This window comes from Alligator mississippiensis, chromosome 11 (assembly GCF_030867095.1).
Source record: "Alligator mississippiensis isolate rAllMis1 chromosome 11, rAllMis1, whole genome shotgun sequence".
Taxonomy (NCBI): Eukaryota; Metazoa; Chordata; order Crocodylia; family Alligatoridae; genus Alligator; species Alligator mississippiensis.
Window position 1 is genome coordinate 65,584,210 of NC_081834.1, and position 21,527 is coordinate 65,605,736.

At 55.2% G+C, this 21,527-nt stretch overlaps 1 protein-coding gene across 1 annotated transcript; it reads left to right on the forward strand.

The window, feature by feature from the left end:
• The first annotated feature begins 1,584 nt into the window (after nucleotides 1-1,584).
• LOC132244216 (DLA class II histocompatibility antigen, DR-1 beta chain-like) lies at nucleotides 1,585-16,867 on the forward strand. Its single transcript, XM_059715357.1, has 6 exons — nucleotides 1,585-1,742; nucleotides 2,139-2,408; nucleotides 5,386-5,667; nucleotides 5,842-5,952; nucleotides 7,450-7,473; nucleotides 7,850-16,867. The coding sequence occupies exons 1-6, from the start codon at nucleotides 1,637-1,639 to the stop codon at nucleotides 7,861-7,863; spliced, it is 807 nt and encodes a 268-aa protein (XP_059571340.1). The 5' UTR covers nucleotides 1,585-1,636; the 3' UTR covers nucleotides 7,864-16,867.
• The last annotated feature ends 4,660 nt before the right edge of the window (nucleotides 16,868-21,527 follow it).

A 21,527-nucleotide genomic window follows, 5' to 3' on the forward strand; every position in this document is an offset into this window, starting at 1 on the left:
GCTGAGCCCCCCTGGGGTGGCTGAGTCCTGGACAGGGACTGGAAAATCATAAGGCTGGTCCAAGCCAGGGGCTCCAGTCCCTGCCCAGAGGGCAGGCTCTGCTCAGCTGGATGTGGGCCTGGGATGTCCCTGTAGAAACCCTTGCTCTTCCTGTCTTCTGCAAGTGAGTGTCCCGCTGGGGAGAGCTCAGCATGTGGAATGAGGGGGCTCTACTTCCCCTCTCCCATTCCTGCTCCAACCATTGGTCCAGGTGTCCAAGACCGTGTACTGTAAGTGGCTTTGACCATCCTAGTGCTCTGCAAGGCCAGCTGGGTACACAGGGCCAGCTAGGCCCAAAGGAAGTCCCATTCTCTATCCAGCTCCTCTCTTGGGGGCACTTGCACTGGGCACAAGGTCAGGCAGTTACAGAGAGATCAGGGTGGTGGGGACACATGCAGCTTTCCCCTGGGCAGACAGCAGGGGCTGGGAGGGATCTGCTAATGGGAGAAATTCCTTGTCCTGATGAAGCGATGGCAGGGAGAGCAACAGCCCAGAGGAGATGGACAGAAAATCTTCTACCAGACAGCACCATATGTGCAATCTTATAGTCCTGCAAACCATGTCCCAGTACAGTTATTAGTTCAAGACTGGAAGAATACACCCAAGTGAAAACTTGGCAACTGAATATCTCACTTCTGTGTAACCAGGGCAGATTTTGCACTAGAGAAAAGAACTCAAACTATTCCACTGAGCATAATATGACAACTCCCACCAGACAGCAGGTACCGTAATATGACAAACCAGCAGGTACCAGAATATGACAAACTCCTACCAGACAGCAGGTACCATGGATGGGGCTCAGGGGAGATGGGACACGGGGCCCTGCCTTTCACCAGTTCCAATCTGGTCCCAGTGACCAAACCCTCCAGTCCTGCACCCCTCTTTAGTCCCTTTGTGCACAGAGTGGTTGGGATTCCTCAGCGCGCACCCTTCCTGCCCACCCTCAGCACCCAGTTGCTGCCTCTGTCTGCGGGGCTGGGTGGTCACAGGGGGCTGGGCAGAGGGGAAGGGAGAGCAGATGGGTGCACAGTCCTGAAGGTTGCCTGGGATTTGGGTGAACAGATGCTCCATGTACCGCACTGCACAGCACTGTACGGCTCTGAGGCTCAGCTCCCACCTGTGACATGGGGAGAACAGCCCTGCCCAGGTGCACTGGGTGTGAGGGGGAAATGCAGAGGGGAGAGAAGTCAGGGATTGGGAACACTGTGGGAGATGAGCTGAGGGAGCCCTGGGGTGGTTGAGCCCTGGAGACAGGGCTTCCCCCTGGGGTGTGTTCCTGTGAACAAAACTGACTCCTCTGTGGATGTGGACCCTGGGCTCCCCCCAGCACCACCCAGCTGCCATGGGGCCAGTGCAGGTGCTGGGGCCAAGCACCGACTCTGCTGCAGCCGGGACAAGTGTGGAGCGGAGCCCTGCTGACCCCGGCTTTACCTGGCGACAGATGACACGGCTCAGCCCCGATGCTGATTGGTGTGCGGGGCGGGTGCTGTCCTGTCCCCGGGGCTGGGCAGCGTCCTGGGAGCTGGTGCTCGGAGCTGGGCAGAGCAGTTCTCATTTAGGGCCATCGAGGGGTGTCAGCTGTGTGTCCTGCGCAGCGATGGGGACCGGGGGGATGCCGGGGGCCGGGAGGCGCTGGGCTGGGGCTGTGCTGGTGACACTGGCGGTGCTGGGACCCCACGTGGCTCGTTGCACGGAGCCCCCAGGTGAGCAGGGCTCGGGGTGGGTCCGGCAGGACCTCGAGCCGCGGCAGCTCTGGGCTTTCCTGCAAGGGGAACCGATCTCCGGCTTTAGGGACAGGGATGTCGGGGGTTTCTGTGCGGAGGGACCGCAATGCACGGCCGGGCGATGCTGCGGGGGAGCAGTGACCCCCGATGGGCACCCGGGTGCTGCACAGGCAGTGGTCTGAGGTGGGGTCACTGGGGGGCAGGATGGGGGTCGGGGGGGGCAGCCCGGGGGGTCGGGCAGGAGGGGGGCAGACGGCCGGGGGGGGGGGGGGCGCCCCGTGTGATCCCAGAGCAGTGAGTGCCCGGGCACTCTGCCCCCCGGGGTCTGCTGTGGGGAGACCCTGACCCGCCTCCTCTCTCCCTCCCCCGCCCCAGAGCACTTCCTCTACCAGGGCAAGCACGACTGTCTCTACACCAACGGCACCCAGCGCGTGAGGTATGTGAACAGGTACGTCTGGGACCGGCAGGACTACGCTCACTTCGACAGCGACCTGGGCGTGTACGTGGCCGACACGGAGCTGGGGGAGCCTGACGCCAAGTACTGGAACAGCCAGAAGGACATAATGGAGGACAGACGGGCCGCAGTGGACACGTGCCGATACAACTACGGGGTGTTGGAGCGAGGCCACGTGATCGGCCGCAGCGGTGAGTCCCCGGGGTCTGGCGCCGTCGCTGGGTGCGGAGGCGGTGGCGGAGGCGGTGGCGGTGGGGGCAGGGGCGGCGGCGGTGGCGGTGGGGGCAGCCCCTGGGGTGATCGCCCACAGCCCCTGGCCCTGCGGGGCGCACGGGAACACCATCCCCGCGCACAGCGGAGCTTGAACCACTACAAGCAGGGCCGTGTCACTGGCCGCAGCGCGGTGTCCCCGGGCTCTGGCGCCTTCCCCGTGTGCAGTGGGGCTGTGGGGGGCGAGGGCCAGGAGCTGCAGCTGCTCCCCACAGCCCGCACCCATGCTGCCAGGGCAGGGGCAGAGCTGCGCCGTGGGGCGCGGGCAGAGGAAGGGGCAGGTGTGACTGGGAAGGGAAAGAAATAACACGGTGGGGCACAGGAGGAGGTGGGAGTGCAGACCCCGGGGGGGGGAGGGGCAGGTGGTGGGTGCCGGGTTGTACTTGGGGGGGGGTCACACTGTCACCCTACAGGGGCACGACCCACGGGGCAGCTGCAGCGACACTCCCTGGGGCAGGGGCAGCTGGGGGCAGTCAGGTCACACCGGGAGTTGCAGAAGTGACCCAGGAGCATCAGGCCCCCAGGGCTGGGAGGGGGAGGGGCTCAGGGGTCACCCATGGTTAGGACAGACAGGAGCCCAGGCACGGCCTGCGATGCAGTGATGGGAGCTGTGGGGTCAGAGGGGGCTCTGCCCGTCTCCACTCGCAGGACTGCTTTGGCTGGGGAGTGGCTGTGGGCCCTGGTCCCGGGGGCCGGCTGCGCAGCATCCACCAGTGCCTGAGATCAGAGCTCCCTGCCCTAGAAACCAGTCCCTGCAAAGAGCGTTGCCCAAGGCCTGCAGGTGGGTCCAGGCAGGGGCACTCGCGCCACAGGCAGGATCCAGGGGACTCAGCCCTGTGGAGCCTTTCCCTGGGGCGGGGGCAGGTCCCTGCGGTGTGGGAGGGGGCACCACAGCTGGGGGTTTCCTGGGCCCAGACAGCTTTGCCTGCCCAGATCCTGGGGAATGTCCCGTTTCCATCAGGGTAGAAAACCAGAAGGGTCTTGCTCATCTCCGAGAAGACAAGCTTGTTGCTCTTGGTGTGGGGCAAGTCACTGCATTCAGGGGTAACAGGAATCTCAACCACATGAGCCGGGGTCCTGGTGTCCTGTGTTTAAAAATCCCAAATTCTCTGCTTAATAAACCCCAAATCCACATTTTTCCATGATTAAAATGAAACTCTGCTGTAGATAGAGGTGTCAGCTGCACACAAAGTTTATTGAGATATTTACTGTTTTAAACCAATTTGGAAACCAGCCAGTGCCTCAGTCATTACAATAAAATACAATCTAAATACCTCTATATTTTGGCATTTGATTTTGGTCATAGATCATGGAAAATCATAGCTTCCCCTGCCCGCTTCACTCACCAGGATGTGGGTCCAGCTGCAGCTGCTCCCCCCGCCCCTCCGGTGCTTTGTGCTATTGAGCAGCCCTGATATGTCAGTACCCCTCACTATCAAGCTGTAGCCCCCCCCAGCCCTGCTGATACCCCTTACTACTGACCTGCACTCCCCCATCCTCACCAATGTCCCTCACTCCTGACCCACAGCCCACCGTCCCCACCAGTGCCCCTCAATCCTGATTCACAACCCACTAGCCCTGCTGATGCCCCTCACTCCTGACCTGCACCTCCCCATCTCCACCAGTCCCCTCACTCTCGAACCGCAGTCCCCCATCCACACTGGTGCCCCACACTCCTGACCCACAGCCCCCATCCCTGCCAGTTTCCCTCTCTCCTGGCAACCCCCCACGCACCTCAGTCCTGCTGGTGCCCTGCACTTTCAATCCACTTCCCCCTCCCCCAGGCTGCAGCCCTTCTGTATATTGGGAAGGGGGTTGTATGGGGCAGGGGAGGTGCCCAACCATAGGCAACAGCATACGTGATGAGTTGGGGTGGTATGGGGTGAACATGTCCCCCCCCAGATTTGTGTGCCCACAGCAGGACGTGAGGCTATAGCTTGGCCAGACCACCAGGCAGGAGCTGCCTTTGTGGCCCAGCGGGTGGGACCTGGCACAGGAGGGTGGAGCAGGGTGGCAAGACTCACTGCTGCCACTGCCGCCAACACCTCTGCACCAGCCCTGCCACCATGGAGTAAGGCCGCGCCACCAGCAGGGTGAGGAGTAGCAGACCAGGGGGGCTCGCATGCGGGGCTGCACCTCTACCCGGCCTCCTTTTCTCTTTAAAGGAGAACATCCACATTCTTCTGCAGTAAATGGAAAACCCGAACGTCTGCTTATGAGACATATGATGTGGTCTCCTGGGGACAGGGCCAGGTCCCAAACCTGGGATATCTTTGCCACTCTCTGGCACTCCCAAGCAAAGCCCCTGGCTGTACACAGGTGGAAGCCATTAACCCAGGACAGGACACTTTGTGCTGCAGCCGTAGAGCTTGAACTCCAAAATGGAGAGGTCTCCCCTTGGCATCTTGAATGAAAAAGGGAATCCAGAGCCTTTGAAAGACACTACTGGATTCAGGTCATTTGCAACTAAGAAAAAGAAACTGCAATTAAAGTTTAGCTTTAATGATAAAAAAATAGCATATTTTCTTGAATGCAACATGCAGCAGCAACAACATGCATCAGGGGAGAAAAACACATTTTCTTAAAATAAGTAAGCAAGTAGTAGCAGGGAGGCTGCCACTTGCTCCGCTTCTTGAGAGTCCAGAAACTGCTCTTACCGAATTCCTCAGTTCAGCTTCACATTGCAAAGTCCAGTTATTTGTTCTTGGGGAAAAGAATGTGTGCTGCATGTGGGAAAACACAGCAGTTTTATAGTGGCACCAAAGTAAAGATTTACCTAAACTCAAGGCTCAGGGGTGAGAGAAACTGAGGCGGGCAGGGGTTGGGGGGAGAAAACTTTCCCTGATGGAGGAATCATTCTTTCTCCCAGCTCATTCTCTCCATCTCTTTCCCTCTCAGTGAAGCCCAAGGTGAAAGTCTCCCCAGCAAAATCAGGAGCCCAGGCCCACCCAGACACACTGATTTGCTCCGTGACGGGGTTTTACCCTGGTGGGATCGAGGTGAAATGGTTGAAGAACGGGCAGGAGCAGACGGCCGCAGTGGTGTCCACGGAGCTGATGCAGAACGGAGACTGGACCTTCCAGATCCTGGTGATGCTGGAAATGACCCCCTGGAGCGGGGACGTCTACACCTGCCAGGTGGAGCACAGCAGCCTGCCGGGCCCCGTCACTGTGCTCTGGGGTAAGGAACTCGGATCCTGGGGCAGCCCCTGAGATCTTGGAGGAGACGGGTCTCCCTTTGTGCAGCCCCACAAGGGCTGTCCATGGTCAGACCCCTTCCCCACAGAGGGCAGGGGTGTGAGCAGGGGGTGGGAGCCAGGACTGAGCCCTTCACCTCTGGCTCTTGTCTCTACAGAGGCGCAGTCAGACTCGGCCAGGAGCAAGATGCTGACAGGGGTCGGGGGCTTTGTGCTGGGGCTGGTCTTCCTGGCGCTGGGACTCCTCGTCTACCTGAGGAACAAGAAAGGTGAGTGGGGCTCGGCTGGGGTGCTGGAACCAAGGCGTCGTTGGGGCAAAATGCTCGGCCTGTCGGTCTGTCTGCAGGCTCTGCTCCCTCTCACACCCCAGAATGAACTGCCCTGGAGTCTGGCAGGGGCTTCCCGGTTTCTCAACTCCTGGGGCTGGGGTTGGATCCTACTGTCCCTCCCTCCTCTAAGGGGCAGGGCAGAGCAGGGGCCATGGGTAGGCAGAGCTGCCACTGCCTTGACTCTGGGCATTTCCTCTCCCCTGCTAAAAGGCAGTGACCCTGGGTTCGGAGGTGCCAGTCCCAAGGGGGTGGGGGCACCTGGGTGTAACCCACTGTGGGACTTCATGGGGCTGAGGTATCAGGGGGTCTTTCTGCCCCAAACCTCTCTCCTCTGTCCTGTTGCTTGTCTGCTGGCACAGAATCAGGTTTGCCTCTGGGAAAACTTCATATCCTAGCAGACCTTAATCTCAGCTGCCCTTGTCTCGGACTTTGTTGCTCCAACTGAGGAAGCTTTGGCAGCTGGTGGGTCAGACTCATTTTGTTCAGCCCAATATAATGTAGATCCTCAGCCCTGCAGGTGTGAAAGGCCTGAAGGTGTCAGTTGTTCTGGACTCACCATTACCCTAGACAATCAGGGAGGGATGTGGAACAGGAGAAGGATTGTCTCACCTACACCAGACCCAGGGAGAAAATGTCCCCCTGCACTGTGACTGGCAGAGAGGAGCATAACAGACCTTTCCTGCAGTCAGGAGATGAGGAGCAGCAACAGGAAGGAGAAAGCACTGCTCATGGCTCTGCTCCCTGTGAGGCCAATGCAGCTTTCACGCCTACCTGGGAACTAGCAGAAGCTGCTCTTACCATATTTCTCCCATATACTGCTCACTGCAATTTCTTGCAGGTGGAGTTTTTGGTGTTATTTTTTCTTTCTTAAGGAAAGGTGACTGCAGTCTGAGGATAGTACATTTTCTCTTGCACCCGTGCTTATCGGAATCAGTTTCCTTCTTTCTGATACTCCTCGCCACCTCCTTCTTCCCTAAATTTTCAATTGCTGTTTTTGGCAGAAAAGAAAAACATAGCAAGGGCTCCTCCAAAATGTGCAGAGCCATGGTCTGGTCTATGGGTGTACTGAACACTTGATTCAGCCCGCATCTCCCTGCCTGCCCTCGGTCATATAGTGAAGATACAGACACACCTTCCTAGCTGAATCTGTGGCTTACACAAGTGTGACCCTGCTTGAATTCATCCTTGCTGAATGTTGTCTGGAAATAGAGACCAAAGCAGAGAGTAGTGAATCCAGTTCAGGGAAATATCTACACGTGCACACAGCAAATCCCTATATCCAGCCCTATTTGGCTGAGCCTGTCATTGGGTTTTTAATGGGGGATGTGGGGTCCCTAATGGGGTCTGCTCTGCACCTCAGGGCTAGGGCAGGATCTCTGATCTCTCAGAGGGGCTGCCTCTGCTGAGACTCTCACCATGTTTCTCCTTGTTTTCCAGGCCGCCCCGTTCCCCAGCCAACAGGTAATTTCCATCTCTGTCTACTCCTATGAAGCCCCCTCCCCCTCAGGGACCACAGGCTGTACAGGGAGTCCATGGAGCAGCTGCCCCTGCCCTTTCACCCCAACACTTGCCCAGCCCAGCATGGGTGGGAGCTGGAACATGGAGCGTTTGCAGTGAGGAAGAGGAGGAGTCTCCATCTCCCTCATTAGTGCCATTTGGGACAAACCTAGAGCTACTCCCATGGTCAGAGCATCCTGGGCCCTGCAAAAGCATCTCCCCACCCGGAGGCTCCAGACAAGCCTCTAGGGAGGCCCTGGCGCCTGTCAGATCCCCCCCGGCCCTTCCCCAGTGCCGCTAGTCCCTGCCCTGTGCTGATGTCTCCCCTCTCTCCCTGCAGGGCTCCTCAGTTAGATCCTGCAGCTTCGGGGCCTGCATTGCCCAGCGTGATTCTCCAGCCCCGTCTCCTGGCACCTGTCCCTGTGTCTGGAGCTCTTCTCACTTTCCCTCCATCCTCACCTGGACCCCTGGGGTTGACTCCTCAGAGTTAACCCTTTATCTGCCTAAGTGTATACCACATCTGCACTCAGAAATGCTACTGATTTTGGGGGGATCTCCAGGGGACTCGTATCTGAGACACAGGGAGTTGTAACAAGGCTGTTTGCAGCAGTTGTCACAGCCCTTTGGAATGAGACTCCCGTGGGGCCCAACTTAAGCTAATATGCCCCAGGAAGGACCAGTATCACCCTCAGCCCGAGCGGTGGAAACATGTTGTTAGGAAAGGACAGGGTGGAGGAGCCCAGTGATACCCAGGGAACACATGCTCTACCCTTGGGCCAGGGCGGTCCTGGGGGGTTTCTGAGCTTGTAGCCACCTCGTTGTAATTGAGATCTGGTAAGCCTGGCCTGGGGTCCCAGGTGTCCCGTGGGGCTGTTGGATAGAAGCAGGTGGGAGTTGAATTGGGTCCATTGAAACATGTGCTGGAGCTTGTGCTATTTAATTGTTCCTGGTACTGCTCTGGATCACTCCTTGGGGACTGGAAAGGAGCAGCTTTCTGTCCTGCTGGGGGTGATGTTGTTTCTGACCAATAACTTGTCTCACCGGTGTGTGCGGTGCGTTGAGCCCTCCCTTTTCATAGCTCCATTTCCCTGGGTCTGTTTCTGAAGCCGTGTGGGTTTACAGCCCCGTGCAGCAAAGTCAGTCTCCCCCACACTCTCCTAACTGCATCTGGTGTTTCCCTCACCCCATGGCTGCCACGTTCCCTTTGGTGGTGGGAGTTGCAATCAGGAATGAAATGGCAGTGAAGCTGTGACAGAGGCTGACCTCGGGGGTGCCACCAATCCTGCTGTGATCCACAGGCCTCGCTTCAAGTCACCTTTGGTGCCTTCCCCCTGGGCTCACCCCACAGCTCTGCACAGGCTGTGCTCGGCTCCCCATCAGCAGGTGCCAGCAGAGGCTGTCCCTGGGCCCTGCCCTGAGGGCTTTCCACTGGCTTTGGAGGACATCAGCTACTGAGAGTGTGAGCTTGCGAAGGTGCTGAACATGCAGGTGAAAATCTCTGGTTCTTGTTCCTTGAATCTGCTAATGGTAATACAGGTCTCATGTCCCCGCATGGTCACAATGTAGTCTGTGCTGGCCGGCCTCGCAGCTCTTTCCCTTCCCCTGGCTGTGCGTGTTGGTTTCTGAGTGTCCTTGGACATCATGAGCATGGCTTGTCCCTTACTGATGGTCTGCGAAAGGGGAGATCAGATCCGAGCACTTGGGAAATTCTGTTCTGGAGGAGGGGACCTGTCATTTCTAGCACAAGTGAGGTGAAGGGTGTGATTCCCTAAGTTGGCAAAATTTCCACCGCTGTGATCAGGCACTGACTGAATGAGTGCGGTGCAGCTGAGGCACTTTGCACTGAAGAGTTGGTCCCTTGGGTCTAGCTCTCATCTGTAAAACAGCAGACAGCAGAGAGGGGTCTGGGGCTGAGGGACTCCTGTGAAGGTGTGAGGGCTCCCCAGGGTGTCCCACAAACACTTGTCAGTGCTGAAACCCATCCTGTTCTCATCTGCCCACCCCTGTAACCTGTCCAGGTCTGATTGCAGCCTATTCCTCCCTTCTAGCATGCCCACTTCTCCCCACATCTTAGTGCCATCTGCAAATTTGAACAAGGTGCTTTCCACCCCCTCATCCAAGTCACTGATGAAGATGTTGAACAGTGCGGTCCCGAGGACCGAGCCCTGGGGGACCCCACTGCCCACATCCCTCCAGGTCGAAAGTGAACCGTCCACCACCACTCTTTGGGTGTGGCCCTCCAGCCAATTTGTGACCCATCTGACTGTGTAGGCATCGACACCACAATCTCCTAATTTTTTAAGAAGAATGGGGTGAGAGACAGTGTCGAAGGCCTTCCTAAAGTCCAGAAAGACTATGTCCACCATGACACCTGTGTCCAAGGAATTTGTGACCTGGTCATAGAAGGCCACCAGGTTGGTCTGACAGGGCCTGCCTTGAATGAACCCATGCTGGTTGCCCCTAAGCATAACCTCCCCTGCTGGCCTCTTGCAGATGTGCTCCTGGAAAATTTTCTCAAAGAGCTTCCCCAAGACCAAGGTAAGACTAACAGGCCTGTAATTTCCTGGGTCCTCCTTCGTCCCATTTTTGAAACTGGGGACCACTTTGGCCCTTTTCCAGTCCTCTGACATCTCGCTGGAGCACCACGAGTGCTCATAAAGCCATGTCAGGGGTCCCAAAATGACCCCTGCTAATTCCCTCAGCATCCTGGGGTTGGAGATCGTCAGGACCTGCTGATTTGAACACGTCCAGTCCCTCCAGAAGTTCCCTGACTAGGTCCTCTCTGACCCTGGGCCTGGCTGCGCCTCCCCTGGGGCCATTGGGGATCCCAGGGGTGGGGATGACCTGGTCCCTGCTCAGAAAAATGGAGGCAAAGAAATCGTTAAATAAGTTAGCTTTGTCATCTGGTGTGACCACCAGATTTCCAGGCGTGTCCTTCATAGGCCGTACATTACCCAGTAACTTTTTTTTGACCCCTTCATATTTATCAAAGGATTTCTTGTCGTCCTTGATCCGGGTAGCTAGTCCCAGTCCCATCTCTGCCTTAGTCTTCCTGACTGCCCCCCTGCAGCCCCGAGCAACTGTAGTCCTCCCTGGTGATGGCCCCTCCCTGCCATTGGGTGTACGCCTCCCTTTTAGCTAGGAGACATTCCCATATGCTTTTGGTGAGCCATGGGGGCTTTTGAGCACTCTTGCCCCCTTTGATCCGTGTTGGGATTGCCACCCTTTGGGCTCGGAGGACCTTCTCCTTCAGGAATGACCACTCTTCTTGGACTCCCAATTCCCCACCCCTCTGGAACCTCAGTGCCTACACAACTAGTCTCCTTAGGTCAATGAAATCCACCCTCCTGAAGTCCAGGGCTGCTGTCTTGCTGCAGGCCTTTATCACCCTGCGCTGGATGGTGAATGCGATGATCGCTATCTTCCAGGTGGTCGAGCACCCGCAGACCCCTCACCAGGTCGTCGCCTGTGGCTAGGACTAGGTCTAACAAGACGTCTCCCCTGGTGGGGCTGTGCACGTCCTAGGTTAGATGAAGGTCCTGTAACATGGCAAGGAACCTATGTGAGTGGTCAGACCTGGCTGACTGCTCTTCCCATCAAATGTCCATATAGATTAGGTCACCCATGATGACCACGTTCTTTGACTTAACTGCCTCTGCGAGCTGACCTGAGAATTTCCGCTCTAGCTCTTCCCCCTGGTTGGGAGGTCTGTAGCAAACCCCCACCGTCAAGTCCCTTTCCCCCCGACCCCCTTGTATTCTACCCCAGATCACTTGAGTGTGTCCCTCCTCTGACCCAGTGCTGCTCATTGAGGATGTGAATTGTTCTTTGACGTAGAGAGCCACACGCCCGCCTTTCCTCCCTCTTCTATCCCTCCTGTACAGCCTATAGCTCTTGATGTTCACCGCCCAGTCATGTGTTGGATCCCACCATGTTTCAGCGAGCCCCACTATGTCTGTGTCTGTGTCAGCTAGCAGGAGGGCAAATTCTTCCTGCTTGTTCCCCATACTGCGAGCATTAGTGTAGAGGCATTTAAGGCCTCCTGAAGGTGTATGCACCACCCCTCTAATCCCAGGACTATCTGGGTCTCTTACGTGGGTATTTCTTGTGCTCATTGTCAGTTTTGGCTGGGCTGTTCTTGTGGGCAACACTTGGTTTGGTGGTCCAGGGCTCCCTCGCACCTCATCCTCCCCTTCCCCCAGCGAGCCTAGTTTAAAGCCCGCCGGAGGAGATCGGCCAACCTGAAAGAGAACACACGCTTACCTCTGGGGGAGAGGTGAAGCCCATCCCACCTGAGCATGTCTCTCATCTTGAAGTATGGGTCATGGTCCAAGAAGCTGAAGCTCTCCTCAAGACACTATTCATAAAGGCTCAAGTTGACCTCTCTGACACAGATCTCATGGCGTCGTCCACGTCCGCTCACTGGAAGGACAGATGAGAAGACCACCTGTGCCCCTGTCTCCCTCAGCTTGCCCCCAGAGCATGGTAGTCCTTCATCAGATGATCTGGGCTTCCCCTGCCTGCATCATTAGCGCCCACAGGAATTAGTACCATGGCGTAGTAATCAGTGGGCTAGATAATGGCCGGGATCATCTCTGTCACATCCTGAATCCTCGCTGCGGGCAGACAGGAGACCTCATGTGTCAAGGAATCCTGGTGACAGGTGGGACCCTCTGTACCTCTCAGGGTGGAGTCGCCTATAACAAGCACTCACCGTCTCTTCTTCCAGGTCAGCTTGCCTCCTTCAGTCTGTTCTGTGCGTGGAGTGACCTCCTCTCCAGAGGTTTCTTCCTCTCCTTCCTTCTCCTCCAGTGTCGCCAGGGCCTCATACCTGTCTCCAGCTGGACTGGGAGAACTGGTAGTGCACCGTCGCAACCAGCCCTGGCTCTGGAGGGAACCTTCTGCCATTCTGCTGTGGAGGGCATCTCCTGGGGTGCTTCTCCCTTTGGTGCTTGGCCCTGCAGGGAAAGGAAATACCCTTCAATATTGTCCTCTGCTTCTCTGATCCCCTCAGCCTGCTAACCTCCTCCTGGAGCTCCCTCACCTGCCCCTCCAAGGCCCTAAGATGGGCACCTGCAGGACAGGTGTGGGGGCCCCTGTTTCCTGCCCCGCCCCAGCCCCAGCCCCCCTGGGAACCATATTCCTTTTGTCAGGGATAGGCGGTGGAGGGGGAAACATTGGCGATCAGAAATCCACCATGATTGAAGTGCTGGCAGGGGCTGACCTGCGGGTGGAGGGGGCCACCGATTCCTGTCATGATTCACACAAGGAACCAGGGGGGACGTGTAGGGAATACATGTGCGTGCACATGCAAACCCTGAACGTGGCAGTGCATCCCCGGTGGCATCTGCAGGAACTCCCAGCTTACTACCACCACGCTCCCACTGCCACCAGCACAGCCGTGCCCCCTCAGCTGCTGGGGGCACACACCATTCATGCAAGGAACTTCTGGAGTCTCTCCCATGAGGCTCAGCCCACAACTAGATGGGAGGCCATCTAGACCTGCTGAGCAGGGACACGAGCAGAGGCAGCTCCTGGTGCCCTGCTCTGAGGGCTCGTAGCTGGCTTGTGAGGATGTCACCCCCTTGAGGCAGGTGGGGTGCATGTGCGTAACATGCAGGTGAAAATCTGAAGTTAGGTTTTGTTGAGTCTACTAATGGCAAACCAGGCCTCTAGATGTTCACAGCATAGCCTGTGCTGTCCAGCCCGGCAGCTGTTTCCCACGCTTGTGGCTGGAGTCCTTTATTTCTGCCTGGCCTTGGACAGCCTTACAGAGCTTGTGCCTTACTGACCATGTGCATTAACTGTGAGATCAAAGCACTTGGGAAATCCTGGCTGCCTCTTCTGCGGAGGAGGGGAGCTATAGCATGAACATAATGAAAGGAGTGATTCCCAAATCTGGCAATGTTTCCTCTGCTACGAGCTGGCAAGGCCTGAATGAGTCCAGTGGAACTGAGGCATTTGGCACCTGCGACGTAGCCCGGCTTGTTCTCAGTGCTCAGACAGGAGACAGCGGAGAGGGGTTTGGGGCTGAAGGACTCCTCTGAAGGTGTGAGGGCTCCCCAGAGAGTGTCACAAAGGATGGTAATATGGGAGTGTGGGGCATCTCTAAGCCAAAGGAGACAACAGGGGTAGTGCTGGTGTTGCTATGATCCAGGGGAGCCCTTCACAGAAGATACCAACTAGAGCCCAAGGGCTGGGCTGGGAGTTGTGACCCAGGACAGCACTTCTTTGTGCACCAGGCAATGAGCTCCCAAGCTGAGGATCACCCCTCTCTCACTGCCCCTCATGTCACTGGACCATGTGCCACATCCTGTCTTGCAGCTGCGAGGTACTGGCATCACTCCATCACTCACAGGCTGGAGCTACTGGGTCTCCTATGTCTCTGGTGGGGACCCCAGGACCCAGAGAGTTGCAGAAATGTCCCATGTGGAGGGGTCCCCATCCAGTCCTTCACTAATCATGGGGCTGGGGCACCTTTGTAGCTGGTTACAGGGTGATGGTGCTAAGGATTTACCATGTGCACTCTCCTCCTGCCTTCCCAGGCACGAGAAAGGGAGAAGCTTGAGTTGGGAAAGACCCTTGTCCAGCTGCCAGAGAGGAGATGAACAGCTCCCTGCTTAAGTGCAACTCTGAACCTGTATGCTGGCACCCACCCCAGCTGCCCTGCCCCTGGCACCCCCTGAGACTGCATGCTAGTGCCCCTCCCCGTGTTGACATGAAGGGTGGGGAATGGGCACACTCGTCCTTTCCTGTCGTTTGAAGTCCAGTTCCACTTAGGCCCCAGTGATGGACGACTGTGAAACTCAAGCTAACCTGGGCCTTCCCACAAAAGTTAAAATACAAAATACTGATGACAGCTGCATAGTGCAAGAAGATGTGAGTTTGTGGCTAGGCTGTCTGACAACAATCAATGAGGTATCCCTTCCTGCTTACCTTGCTGTATTCATGCTGAGTTTAATCAGGCTCCTGTTGTGTGGTACGTAGATGTATAAAATGTCTGTCCTTGAATAACTAGTTTGGTAAATATTTCTTTTGTAAATAATTCATGTTTATGTGCAGGAAGAGTCATTCTCAATATCCTTCTGATTTACTTTTGTTTTACCTTAGTGGTTCCCTTAATCTTCGGAGGACAATTCCTAAAAACCTTGTGTTTTCCCTGGTTGTTAATCAATTTCTTGATACATCCCAAACTTAGTAGAAATAGATAACCTCTTGTCACTGAGGTGCCTCCTGGCTCTGGGGGGGCGCACAGTGTGTGGGGGCACAGCCCAATGCACTCCCTAGCGGACCCGGAAATGGACCAAAAGTGCTTCTGGTCCACTTCTGGGTGTGCTGCTGAGCTCGCTAGGGACTCCCCCAGATTCGCTCCCTCCACCCCAGCATCTCAGTACTCACAAGACATAGAAAAAACATTGAAAGCTGTTTCTGTGGGTGAATCGCTGATTCTCTGAAGCAGCATCAGATCTTCAGATTCGGTTTTGGCCGAATTGAATTGGGACAGTGATCCAAATCAACGAATCAAATCACTGTCCCAAATTTGAGCCAAATCCAAATCTCAGTTGATTACAGCCTGTTTCATACACCGCTAACGCCCATCCCTCACAGCCATTACCACTCAAAATACCCTGCTCGCAAGCCTGAGCCTTCTCTGGCTCGTATCTCTGCCCTTCTTTTGGGCATGACACTTGTCTGGCTACATCTCTGCCCTGCTCCTGGGCCTGCTGAGACCACCACCACCCACTTCTCACTCCGTAAACCACCAGCCCCTAATGTGTCTCTAAGGCTGCCTTGTCTTAACCCCTGGCAGTGCAGAGTCTCCCTCTGTCTGTTGCTGTGCCTAACCTCTTCTTTCACCACCAAGGGCTGCTGACCTCCTCTCCAAACCATGCTGCCCAATGCAGTAGTCTGGGAGTTGACCTTGCCTGTGAAGACTAAGGCAAAAATGGCATTGAGCACTTCAGCCTTTTCTGCATCTTCTGGTGAAAGGTTGCTGTAATAGAGGGTCCCCTTTGTACACTCCCCTTCTCAGCATGGATATAACAGAAGCCCCTTCTTCGTGCACCTCCCCTCCTCCCCCCTCTTTTGTGCATTTCTTTTTCCTTCTAAGTATTGACAGAGACCTAGCACACTCATTGCATGGCTGTGGCAAGGCTCAGAGCAATTCAAGAAGCAGAAGTGGCTTTCTGTAGGAGAATCCTACAAACTACCTCTACGTCTCAACTGAGCTAAGTGTCACTAAGGAAAACAAAAGAGCTGAAATATCCACTTAAAAGGAAAGTGTATAAGAGACAAGAAAAGTCAAAGTGCATTGAACACATGACCGTAAATATACCCTGGTGAACGTGTTCCCTCTTTGATTAAGACCTGTTTACCAAAGCAAATGTCCCATATCTGTCTAAAGTTTTATGCTAAATCAGTCTACGTGACTGCATCTAACCTAGTTCACTCACTGTCCCCAGTGGTCTTTGATCCTCACTACCTCTCATGGTATTTTTATATATTTCTCTCAGTGTGTTTTTATATTTCATCTATCTCATGTGTGGCCTGATATTCTGTATTTTATATTTTATATCTTTTAACTTTTAATGAATGTATTCCTTAGAGTAAGTCATACCTTGCATTACTAAAATGATTATTATAAGAATACATTGGAATTGTAATCACTGGACTTGGATTGCTATATTGGGGTGGTCCTCTACGTGAATGGAGTATATATAAGTCAGTAGATAATTGAATGACAAAGCAAGATCCTCTGGCTGTTAATTGACAATAGGCTAGCCAGAGGAACTTACCATTACAAAACTCTTCTCCAGAAGCCATTTTAAGCTAATCCAGCTGCCTGAAACCTGCAAGGACACTGCCATTAAGTCAATCAAGTCAAGGGTGGACTCCCAAAACTGCACCGTCAGGCAGAACCCCCAGTGACTGTGACTGACAGCTGTCGTGCACTACGCAAGACCTGTGTAGAACAGCGACCTCTGGACTGGGCAGCCAAGATGATGCTGGGGGATCACAGAAGTCTGCCAGAAAGGGATTAAAAGGCAGTGAAGCATGATCCTCAGTGGCGTCCTCTCCTCCAGCACCCGACCTACCAGGACAGGACAAGCATGTGACTCCCTTCTGGAGAAGACATCACCTTGGAGGAAGCTGACCATCGACAGCAGACTCCAGTGCCCTGGATAGGTATAAACCAACACTGGTGCTACACTACTATTGCAGCCATTGTGTGTATGAGTGTATGTATGTGTGTGTCAGTGCATGTTAAGGTGGCCAGTACCTGTCATAACTCAAAGTCTGCATTAATGATTTTATTGGTAACTTCACATCCTGTACAATAAACTAGAATTCATGGTGATCCTGTGAGTTGGTCCTTTGTAGCCAGCATTGCCTCCCCCATTCAGTAAGGGACCCACACTTTCCCTGATCCTCCTCTTGCTACCAACAGACCTGTAGAAACCCTTCTTGTTGCCCTTCACATCCCTTGCTGGCTACAACTCCCATTGTGCTTTGGCTTTCCTGACTTCATCCCTGCATGCCTGAGCAATGCTCTTATATTCTTCCCTAGTTATTTCTTCAAGTTTCCACTTCTTATAAGCTTTCTTGTTGTGATTTAGTTAAGCTGCTCTTCTGCCGTACTTGCTAGTCTTCCTGTGCAACACGATGGATTGTTCCTGCAATCTCAGTTACATTTCTGTCAAGTACAGCCAGCTCTCCTGGACTCCTCTCCTCCTCACTCTGGCTTCCCAGGAGATCCTTCCTATGAGTTCCCTGAGTGACTTAAAGTCTGCTTTTCTGAAGTCCAGGGTCCTTACTGTGCTGCTCTCCATCCTTCTTTCCTCAGGATCCTGAACTCATTCGTCTCATGGTCACTGCTGCCCAAGTTGCCATCCACTACTACATTCCCCGCCAATTCTTCCCTGGTCACGAGCAGCAGGACAAGAAGAGCAACACTCCTAGTTGTCCGCTCTATCACTTCCACCAGGAAGTTGTGGCCAATGCTCTCCAGAAACTTCCTAGGTTTCCTGGGCACTGCTTTGTTGCCCTCCCAGCAGATGTCAGGGTGACTGAAGTCCCCCATGAGAACCAGGGCCTGTGATTCGGAAACTCCTGCAAGCTGTTTGAAGAAAGCTTCAACCACCACTTCCTCCTGGTGTGGTGGTCTTGCAGATCCCCACCACGACATTGCTCTTATTGCTCGCCCCTCTAGCCCTAACCCAGGGACTCTCAACAGGCCTGTCTCCAGCTTTGTACTGGAGCTCTGAGCAATTATCAAGCTCTTTTACACACAGTGCAACCCCTCCTCCTCTTCTCCCCTGCCTGCCCTCCCTGGACAGTTTGTACCCATCCATGACAGTGCTCCAGTCATGCGAGCTCCCACCAGGTCTCTGTTATTCCAATGCTAATGTAATAAAAGGCTTAGTCCGTCTGTCTGTCTATCTGTCGATATTACTCCAGGCCAACTGCCCATGCGCTGCTGAGAGGATGGGCGCTGATTGGCTGGGCAGCCTGGGCTGTGTGGGGGAACAAGCCGTGGCCATTCAAGCAGCTGGGCTTCCTCCTCTCGTCTCCATCCCTGAGGGTGCAGTGCGAGGATGATGGTGGCAGCTCCCACTGCTGCCCAGCCCTACCACCCCCCAGAATAGCCAGCAGGGAGGGGGAGGCAGTGGGCAGGGAGGGGTGGGGCTGGGGGGAGCCGACTGGGTCTGGGCCCACCAGAGTGCCACGCCGCACCTTGGGAGAGGTGGTGCACAGGGAGGGAGGGGAGTGGTGCAGGGAGGCACGTGGACGGGGGCCAGGCAGACCTGAAGGGTGGGGTGGGAGGGGAGAGGCATAAGACCCAAAGTGGTGGCGGGGGTGTGGGGGGACCAGACCTGAAGTAGTGGTAGAGAGGGGAGGAGTGGGCCTGGACCCAACATAGGGGGAATTGGGGATGGGGAGTGGTCCGGGATCCAAAGAGGCAGTGGGGAAGTAGGGGTTTGGGACAGGGGAGGAAGCTGGACCGGACCCGAAGCACCTGAAAAGGGGCGGGGGTGGAAATCAGGCCTGGATGCAAGGCAAACATGGGGCGTGGGGAATCCAGACCAGGACCAAAAGCAGCGGGGGTTGTGGGGTGGAGTCTGACCCAGGCTGAAGTCATGGAGGGTGGGGAGGTGGACCCGGACCTGAAGCGGCAGGGTGGGGGTATGAACATGGGCCTCTGTTCCTGCCCCTAACACCCAGTTATTGTTCACAGGCAACTTCCTAGTCAAATCTTAGTGCCATGACTGTGAAAGGACTTCCAACTCTTCCTCCTTGTGGAGTCCTTGAGGATCTGCTCCATGATTTTTCCAGGGGCTGAGGTGAGGCTGACCGGTCTGTAGTTTCCTGGATCCTCCTTTTTCTTTTAATTAAATATGGCCACTATCTTTGCCCTTTTCCAGTTATGTAGGACCTCTTCCAATCACCATGAGTTATCAGAGATGAAGGCCAGCAGCTTTGTAATGATATATTCATAGGCTGTAAGGAAGAGGTTATAAATATGTATCCACTGAGATGTAGGGTCATTCTACTGAGATGTAAAATCGGTCCAGTTGCTGCTTCACCCTCCACAATAGACCGCTCTGTGTGGGTTGGTAATGCATTGGTTTTAAGCCTGGGTGACTGGCATTGGTCTCTCCAGTCCTAATCAATATGTTTAACTAAGCCAGGGTCTTGAGTCCTCATAAACACCCTCTCATCATGCAGTCATAGAGAAGACAGGCTGGAAGGGACCTCCAGAGGCCATCTAGTCCAGCCTGCTGCCTGAGACAGGATCAACCCTATCCAAACCATCTCAGAGAAATCCATTGTCTAAGCTTTTGGCAAAAATACAGTCATCCATGACACAACACAAGATATCATACCTGCCCCTGCCCTCCTCCTGCCCCAGGGAAAGCAGGAGTACCACAGTGCCCAGCACCCTGCTGCTGTAAATGTTGTTAAAAATATGCTCAAGAGATCCCAGGAAAACATCTGGTCATCAGTTCCCAGCTGATGTAACTTCTGGTTCCCTGCTCCTGATGCTTCTCAGCTGGCATCTAAGTACCTTCACTGCACAGAAGACTGACTTGGTTCTGGATCTGACCCCAGCTTAGACGATGGGGGAGAGGGATATCTAAAAAGGGAACAGGAGTGACTGCTCTGGAGTGTGCATTGGCTGTGATGAGGCAACACACGATCCTGTGCTAATGTAAGCACAGCCAAACCGGTGAACTTGAACCTTGCATGAAATAGGGGTTAACGCTGCAATTGCTTCACTATGCTCTTACCTACATGGGACCATGCCCAGGTTACAACAGTTACATCATAACCACTTGTTTCCTTGGGATTTGACACGGATACAGTTGTTGCATCTGCTGTTGCCCCTAGGATACAGAGAAAGCTTCCCTGTGGGTACGTCAGCTTTTGCAATTCATGTGCTTGAATTTTCTGCACAGGAAATTCAGGTGTGTTTAAATTGTTCCCAGGCACACGTCCGAATGTGCATCTACAGCTGTTCAGTTCCGGGGTGCTCCTGCCTGCCTTCCCCACCCTCCCCTCCCCAGAAACAGCTGGGGGGAGCTCCATACTCCCCTGGGTGCTAGACTTGGGATGGCAGGGGACACTTGGAGCAGCCCCAGGCTGGCAGAGGGTGGTGGTGGGGAGAGGGTGGTGGTAAAGCCTGGGCTCCAGAAGGAGGTGGGAACAGCTGCCCACCCACTCCCCAGAACAGCTCCAATCCTTCTGACCTCCCCATCCACCCCTCGGAGCGTAGCACTAACCTGTGCCACCCTGCTGCCTGGGCTGATTCATAGCAATTTGCTCTGAGTCAATGTCTACATGTGCACTTTGGTGCCTTAATTTAATGTGCCATTTTCTAGTACCTGTATCTACTGATACTAAAAATGGTGCATTAAACTAATCTGCTATGCAGTAATTGCTACACTCATGTAGACAGTGATGTTTTAACATACATTAGATCAAGGGTCAGCAACCCCTGGCACGTGTGCTGAGCACGGCAAGTGAGGCCATTTTTCTTAGCATGTCACCACCAGCCTGGGCTCTAGGCAGCGGCTGCCAGCCACCAAGCCCGTGCTGCTCCCAGCAGGTGGCTGCGTGGCTGCACGACCTGCTGAAAGCAAACCAGGCTCCGGGGTTGGCAACAGCCTGGGCCGGTTGCAGCCGGGACCTCCAGGCTCCGGATTAGCTCCATACCAGCAGGTGCATGTGCGTCTTGGAGGGGACTGTGGGTAAGGGGCCTGAGGCAGCACAACCCTGGCCTCTCCCCCACTGCCGGCACAGATCTGATGACTGGGCTCTGGAGCCTGGCGCAGCTGTTAGTAGCCAGCCTGGGCTCTGGGCAGCTGCAGCAGGCTCCACAGCCCTGGCATCAGCTCCATGCTAGCAGTGACTGCACGTGCACCTCAGAGCGGACAGTGGGAGGGCTGTGCTACCTCAGGCCCTAACCCCACCGTCTGCTCTGAGGTGTGCATGCAGCCGCTGGTATGGAGCTGATACCGGAGCCTGGAGCAGCTGTTTGCAGCCTCCCAACTGCAGCCGGCCCAGGCTCTGGTAGCTGCTGCCAACCACGGAGCCCAGGCTGCTTGCAGCAGGGCTTGCAGCTGAGCCCACCTGACTCCCACCCACTCTGAGCCCAGCCCCAGTCCCCCCTCCCCCCCAGGATGAGGCTGGCGCTGCCCCTTGCCAGGAGCACCGTAACTTTTGCGGGCTTAGCTGTGCGGGGTGGGTGGGTGGTTGGGCTAATGGGCAGGCTCCGGTCTGGCTGCAGCCTGGGTGCTGGCTCCCTGGAGAAGCACAGGGGCTCTGGTGGGACCGGGGCATTGTTAGGTCAGACTTTGTCCATCAGCCCAGGAGCCCAGCTCCATGCACCCATGCATCTGGTTCTGTGTGTCTGTGTGCACACACGTGTCTGGTTCTGGATGTGTGTGTGCATGTGTCTGTTGTGGGTGTGCTCTGGTTCTCTATGTTTGTGCACGTGGTTCTCTGTGTGTATGTGT

What these genes read in the sequence shown, in the direction of transcription:
- LOC132244216 (XM_059715357.1), top strand. Translation starts at nt 1,637, where the DNA reads ATGGGGACCGGGGGGATGCCGGGGGCCGGGAGGCGCTGGGCTGGGGCT. An exon ending in TCGTTGCACGGAGCCCCCAG is followed by an intron (nt 1,743 to 2,138) that starts GTGAGCAGGGCT and finishes CCCCCGCCCCAG; the next exon opens with AGCACTTCCTCTACCAGGGC. An exon ending in CCACGTGATCGGCCGCAGCG is followed by an intron (nt 2,409 to 5,385) that starts GTGAGTCCCCGG and finishes TTTCCCTCTCAG; the next exon opens with TGAAGCCCAAGGTGAAAGTC.